This window comes from Elephantulus edwardii, unplaced genomic scaffold (assembly GCF_000299155.1).
Source record: "Elephantulus edwardii isolate Elephantulus edwardi_28Jun2011 unplaced genomic scaffold, EleEdw1.0 scaffold00130, whole genome shotgun sequence".
NCBI classification, from domain to species: Eukaryota; Metazoa; Chordata; class Mammalia; order Macroscelidea; family Macroscelididae; genus Elephantulus; species Elephantulus edwardii.
In genome coordinates this window covers 2,507,817-2,515,033 of record NW_006399880.1, presented here as the reverse complement: position 1 = coordinate 2,515,033, position 7,217 = coordinate 2,507,817, and the positions used below count along the sequence as shown (strand labels likewise).

Genomic DNA, 7,217 nt, shown 5'->3' with positions numbered 1-7,217 from the left:
AAGAGTCTTGAGCATACCATGGTCTGCCAAGAAAAGAAATAGGTCTGTCTTGGAGAGGGTGAAACCAAGTTTCTCTTTGCAGGCTAGGATTTTGAAGCTCCATCTCATATACTGTGGGCACGTGGCCAGGAGAGACCAGTTCTTGGAGAAGGACATCATGCTTGGAAGGGTGGAGGAACAGTGCAGGAGAGGAAGACCTGGGATGAGATGGACTGATACCGAAACTAGGGCAATGGGGATAGATGTATCGGAGTCAGGGCAGGCTTCAGAGCTATTGTTCATAGGGTTGCTATGAGTCGTAGGTGACTCAACAGCACATAACAACAACAACAACATGGTCCTGAGGCTCAAGACTAGTGATCCATTCCCTCAAGAGGGTAAATGGTTAAGAGTCTATGAAATAGTTTCCTGTTGTCTCTAAAATCTACTGGGTATACCTGCAGCATATACAGACACTCAAGCTGAACTGTCATATCTGACAAATCTATGACAATGTACACTGATAGGATGGCAATCAGTTATAGCCGATTCGACTGTACCTAACAACACAACATGAATATATGTATCCACACATAGAAAGACAAGACGCTATGGTGGCTTAAGATGGTAGGGAGATGTACTGCTAACCCAAAGGCCATGTCCCTCTGGCAGTTCAAATTCACCAACCGCTTCCAGGGAGGAAGATGGACAATCTCTTCTTATGTGACTTATAGCCCTGAAATCCAATGGAGGATCAGTTTCAACTCAGAGCCAGTTTCAACTCAATAGCAATGAGAAAGAGAAACAGACATATATTCATACATATATATGTATAGGTGTGTGTGTATGTGTATATATAAAATAAGTCCACTAGTTTTGAGTTAGTTATTAGTTCTGTCCCATAGTGATCCTGCCTTGGGTGTCTGAGACTTTAAATCTTTATAGGAGGAGATCACCCACCTCTCTCCCCTGAGAAACACCTAGCGGATCCTCACTTCCAACCTTTCAGTTGTTGTTATGTGCCGCTCTTAGCCACAGTACAACAGTTCTGAACTCTGCTCTATCCCGAGCCAATCTCATCACTCTGACAGACCTAATCTCACTTCTCTAGTCACTGTATCAATCCATCTCATCCTGGGTCTTCCTCTCCTGCACTGTCCCTCCACCCCTCTAAGTATTATCTCCCTCTCCAAGGATTGGTTCCTTCTGGCCACATGCCCAAAGTATGTGAGACAAAGCTTCAAAATCCTTGCCTACACTTCACCGAAGACGACATTCAGATGGCTAACAAGCACATGAAGAAATGCTCAAAATCCCTAGCCCTAAGAGAGATGCAAATTAAAACAACTATGAGATATCATCTCACCCCAGTAACAATAGCAAAATTTAACAGAACAGCAAGCAATAAATGCTGGCGAGGTTGTGGAGAAACTGGAACCCTTAATCACTGTTGGTGGGAGTGTAAAATGGTGCAACCCCTGTGGAAAGCGGTATGGCGCTTTCTCAAAAAGTTGCAAATAGAGATACCATTTGACCCCGCAATACCACTACTGGGAATATACCCAGAAGAGACCATAACTGACACCCAAGCAGATATATGCACACCCATGTTTACTGCAGCTTTGTTCACAATAGCAAGGAGTTGGAAACAACCTAAGTGCCCATCAACAAACGAATGGGTAGAGAAGCTGTGGTATATTCGCACAATGCTGCATTAAAAAACAAGGAACTCATGCAATATTACTCAAAATGGTTGACTCTGGAGAACATTATGCTGAGTGAAATGTCCCAGTCACAAAGGGACAACTATTGCATGGTGCCACTGTTGTAGAATGGGACTGTCCTTGGGGCTGGGGAGAGACTGAGTAAGATGGGTTCAATAATGTATGCTGTTCTGAAACAGAGAAGGGAGAAAACTGTTTATAAGAGATATGTGATTAGGTATTTCGGTCATGACAGGAGTCTAGAGTGATGGCTACATGGTGGAGTGGACCTGGGGGAGGGTTTGTAAAATAATGAAAGAATTTTTTCTTTTACTTTTCCAAGAGGGTAATGTCTGGTGGAGGGGAGCCTTGGGAGGGGACAAATCTACAACAATGAATGAATGGAAATCCAAAGCCTCTGTAAATTTTCACTGAAGTTAATAACAAATTTAAATTAAAAAAAAAGAATCAAGTTAGAGTAAGGATGGCAATGGAACCACCTTACCTCTGTAACTTGATTTGTGCCACTATTAGAACCTCTACTCAGAATATTATTGCTTTTCAATTTTTGACTCATGCACTTTTAACTTGTTAAATTTGTATCTTCTAGGCTGCAACACTTCCATGATACATCTTCAAGGATATGAATATGTACGGCTAAGCACAATTGATAACAGTGCATCTAAATTCCAAGATCAATCTCCATAATAGTCTATGTGTTTCCTACTGCCAAAGGGGCCCTTTAGAGTAGTGAGAGAAGACCTTCACCCTGAAACCCACAGCATCTCTTTTCAGCAGGAAGCAGCTAAGAGAATACGCCATCCCCTTTTCCTTATGAATCAGGGTGAAGTCTCTCTCAGGGAGGAGTGATAGGGAATTGCAAGGGACACACTGACAAAGAAGATTAATCAGAACTGGCTTTGACAAGCACTGTGGCAATTGGACAATTAAAACAGACATTGGTGGGGGGGAAAGAACAAACTGGGGATGAGGGTGGAGAAAACAGTGCAACAATGAATGAATGAAAACCCAAAATCTCTGTAAATGTTCATTAAAACTAATAAAATTTAATTTAAAAAAAAAATCCTTGCCTACAAGGAAAAACGTGATTTCACCTTTTAGTTAGCACCCCCATATATTAAACACTAAGGCACCTGGGCTCCATACATACAATAGGCATATACACACATACACACACACACACAGACACACACACACACACACACATATAAATGTCATGTACTATCAAGTTGGAACTGGACTCAAAGTTGACACTTCATCAGGTTTTCAGCGGCAATAATCACAAGGGAAGAGGTAGTCCATCTTTCTCCCAATAATAGACAGACAGATACATAGATAGATACGTATGTGTGTTGTTGTATGTGCCCTGGAGCCAGAGCCGACTCATAGTTTACTTTCCAGCAGGCTTTCAGAGGTTATAAATCATATAGAAGGAAATATACCATCTTTCTACCAATAAACATATATATATTTAAAATTAAAGTATGCCTGATTCAGGCTATATAGTCTTTTCAATAATTTGCCATGCCTGAGAAATCTGGACAATAAATAAGGCTGACAGAAGAACTGATGCCTTTGAACTGTGGCGTTGAAGAAGAGCACTGAATATTTCATGACCTACCAAATGGACCAACAGATATATCTCAGACAAACAGCAGACAGACTGCTCCTTGAAAGGCATACTTTGGGCATGTTGCTAGAAGAGGCTGTTCCTTTGAAAGGGAAATCATGCTTGGAAAGTGGAGAGTTAATAAAAAAAAAAGTGGAGAGTTAGTGAAAAAGACAAAAGACCCTCAACAAGAAGTGACTGCAGCAATGGGCTCAAGTGTGTCAGAGATGATGAGGATGGCACAGGATAGGGCAGGGTTGATATCTGTTGTTCAAAGTGTTGCTTTAAGTTGTACTTGATTTGACAGCATCTAACAATAACAATACAGATAGATAAATACATAGATGTTTATTATAGATGTTGTTGTTATGTACTGTGGAGTGATCCATTGCTAACCATCTAGCAGGTTTTCAGAGGCAGTAAAATCGAATGGGAGTTGACTGCCCATCTTTCTCCCGGGAGCAGCTAGCAGATTCAAACCACATGCCTTTCAGTTGGCAATGCAATTCCATACCATTAAGCTGTCAGAGTTTTACACACACACACACACACACACACACACACACACACACACACACACACACAGGAGCTGTGCTGCCAACTCAAAGGCACACATTTCAAATTCACCAGTTGTTCTGGGGAGAAAAATGGGAAATCTTCTCTCATCGACTTTCCTGCTTCTAAAAACTGCTGGAGGGGTCAGCTACAAGTTGTTCTGACTTGATGGTATGCAACAAAAACAAAATAAAATATTACTAATGATTTACAACACACCTTTCCATACATAATATGTTCTTAAGCATACATTTAAAAAACATATACATGTTTAACAATCCAGAGATCTTCAATCAAGCCCTTAAAGTCAGGCTGCTGAGGTTTAAATTCTGATATTTCTTCCATTCCCTACTCTGTGGTCTAAGGCAAGCACTTTATTTCTGTTCTTTTACCTGTAAAATGATTTTCCTAAAAAGTATACATTTCTTTAGTGTAGGAAGGGTTAAGGAAGATGATGTAAGACTCCTGGCACATAGAAAGTACTGAATAAACAGCAGGCATTCTTACTGTCATCTTTTTCTTATTAGATGGGGGTTTACTTAACAGTAGGGTGTATGTCATATTGCTTAATGCCCTAAGTTTATCACATAAACAAGGCCTGCCAGTACTATAGAAATTTTGGAGTTTTTCCTGTTGTTTTTGTTGATCTGTATGGGTGGAAGGAGACTATTTATTTTGAGCTATTATCTCTCATCACCACTGCGCCTGAAAAAGACAGCACTGCACCATCGAGAGAGGCGCCACAAATTTAACATTCTGCGCTTCTTCAGGGGCACACCGTATTATTCTAAGCGCTTTTAGTGCAGTTCACCCCACCCAACTCTTCTCTACTGCAGTCCTGGTCCTGAGCCAGGAAGCAGAGCAAGACAAGTCTGACAAGCAATCTGTTTCTGGCCAAAGCAGGAGCACAACTACCGGGATGGGAGTATGGATGAGAATGCTAGATGTTCCTCAAATCAATGCTGGAAACGTGTTTCGTTCCTCAAGTGGCCTGAACTATGTACCCCACACTTCTTTCTCCTTATACCGCCCAGAAGACAGCCGAGGTTCCTTCCCTTCCACCCCGCCCCAAGTCATATTTATCCAATCAGAGGATGCGCTAGAACTAGAAGATCCGCTCAGCCCCACCCGACGCAGCGTTTCCTCCCCAAGTGACAAATTATGAACAAATTAAATCGCAAGCAAATCTGAGGGACAGAAGACATAGCCAATCAACAAAGTCTACCCGCCTCCAATCAGCACCACTTCCCGGCTGGCCGCGGTGACTAGGATGAACGCCCTCCCCCAACCCCCACTCTTCCCCTACGGCTCGGTTACCTCGTGAGACACACATTCCAGCGACCGCAGCTCGCTACAATAGCGGCAGAAGTAAAGCTGCGAGAGCGGAGCCCGAACTTTCTTTTCTCCGTGGACTAGGTAGAGAACCCGCTCCGATTGCAGCAAGGACGCCATCTTCGAGAGGGAGGTGTCAACGACACTCCCGCTGCACCACGTGACCCGAGTCTGCGTTTCCTCGCTGCCCTACGTCAACGTAGCCTTTGACGTAAGGTTTCTGAATGAGATGGGTTTTGGCCGAGTGAGGTGCGCGTGCTCAGTCGGGTTCTGCTAGCTTCCCTGACTCGCTACCTGAGCCAACATTACTTTTGAGAGGGTCTGCTGAATCAAGGTCATTTAACCATTTTTTTGTTTGTTTTTATTACTTTCACTTGTACATTCAGTGGCAGTAATAACATTCATATTAATTACGTTTATCCAAATTAATTACATCCATCCAAAAACTGCTAGAACAGGACCTTGACGCAGGACTACCAGAAGTTCAAGCTGAGTTTGGAAAAGACAGTGGCACCAGAGGATCCTGGCTGAAAGCAGAGCATACCAGAAAGATGCATATTTGTGCTGTGTTGACTATGCAAAGGCATTAGATTGTGTGGCTCATCACAAAGTATGGCTAACAGTGAAAAGAATAGGAATCTCAGGACCATATGTTCGTATGCAACCTATAATAAAGACCAAGAATGGAGCAAGGGAACACGATATAGTTTAAAATTAGTAAGAATGTGGTCAGGGATGTATCCTTTCTCTGTACCTATTCAGTCTGTATGCTGAGCAAATCATTCTGGAACATGGACTCGCGAGAAAAATGTGGCATCAGGTCTGGAAGAAAACTCATCAACAGCCTGCCTTATGTGAATAGTAAACCTTGCTTGTTGAAAGTGAGGACTTGAAATGCTTTCTGCAAAAGATCAAAGACTATAACGTTGAATATGGATTACATCTCAACATCAAGAAGACAAAAATCCTCACCACCGAACCGATGAGCAACTCATGATAGATGGAGAGAAGCTTGAAACTGTCATTAACTTCATTTTACTTGGATCCACAAACATCCTTGTTACCAGCAGTTGGGAGATCAGCAGATGCATTGTATTGGACAAGTCTGCTGTTGTTGTTTCTCCATCCCTCCACCCTTCTAAGCATGACATCCCTTTTCAAGGACTGGTCCCTCCTTGCAACATGCCCACAAATGTCAGATGAAGCCTTAGAATTCTTGCCTCCAAGGAGCAGCCTGGTTTAACCTTCTCCTGGGTGAACCTGTTTCTTTTCCTGGCAGTCCATGGTATGTTCACTCCTCTTCTCCAGCACCACAGTACAAGGGCATCATTTCCCTTTCTGTCATCCCTAGTCATTGTCCAGCTCTCTGATGCATAGCAAGTAATTGTGAAGACTATACTAGTGCTGTTATATCTGGAGAAACACTCTTCCCCTTTGTACATCACTCTTGTCAATGTGCAGTATGAAGTAACCTGAATTACTGTGACGCTGAACCTTGTGCCATTGGGGTATCAAATACCAGAATGGCTCCCCATTGTGGACAGTATTTGTTCAACTCCCAGTTATAAAACAGGTTTGGAGGCAGGAGTGGCATCCTAAACCACATACCTCTGGAAACTATGGACTTGGTGAAATGACAACAGTTATGGAAAGGCACTAGGTCTTCTGTTCATAGAGTCACTATGAGTTGAGCTCTACTCAATGGCAATCAACAACAATGACAACAATGCCTGGATCAGGCGCCCCTTAGTCTCCAAACTGACATCGTTGCTCTTCAGTCCTCCAGAGAGGTCCTTGAAAGACTGCCAGTGCAATACATCTTTAGATTTCCTGGCTGCTAGTACCAAGAGTGTTGCTTGTGAAGCCAAGCAAACTAAAGCTGTTAACAATCATAATCTCTTCACCATCTATCATAATGCTTCCATTCAGCCCAGAGTGAGAATCTTTGTTTTCTTGATGTTGAACTTCAATCCTTATTGAAGGCTGCAGTCATTGTCCTCACAGAGCAGTAAGTGCTT

At 42.6% G+C, this 7,217-nt stretch overlaps 1 protein-coding gene across 2 annotated transcripts in view; it reads right to left on the bottom strand.

Annotated features, from left to right (window-relative positions):
* The window catches only part of DCTN4 (dynactin 4 (p62)), a 49,852-nt gene extending 44,515 nt beyond the window's left edge, over positions 1 to 5,337 (bottom strand). Inside the window, exon 1 of one of the 2 annotated variants that reach the window (XM_006893685.1) lies at positions 5,185 to 5,337. In XM_006893685.1, the coding sequence (XP_006893747.1) occupies positions 5,185 to 5,319 (135 nt within the window). In that variant the 5' untranslated portion in view covers positions 5,320 to 5,337. The remainder of the gene's footprint in view (positions 1 to 5,184) is intronic. The other variant, XM_006893686.1, reaches the window with a different exon arrangement.
* Positions 5,338 to 7,217: the final 1,880 nt, after the last annotated feature.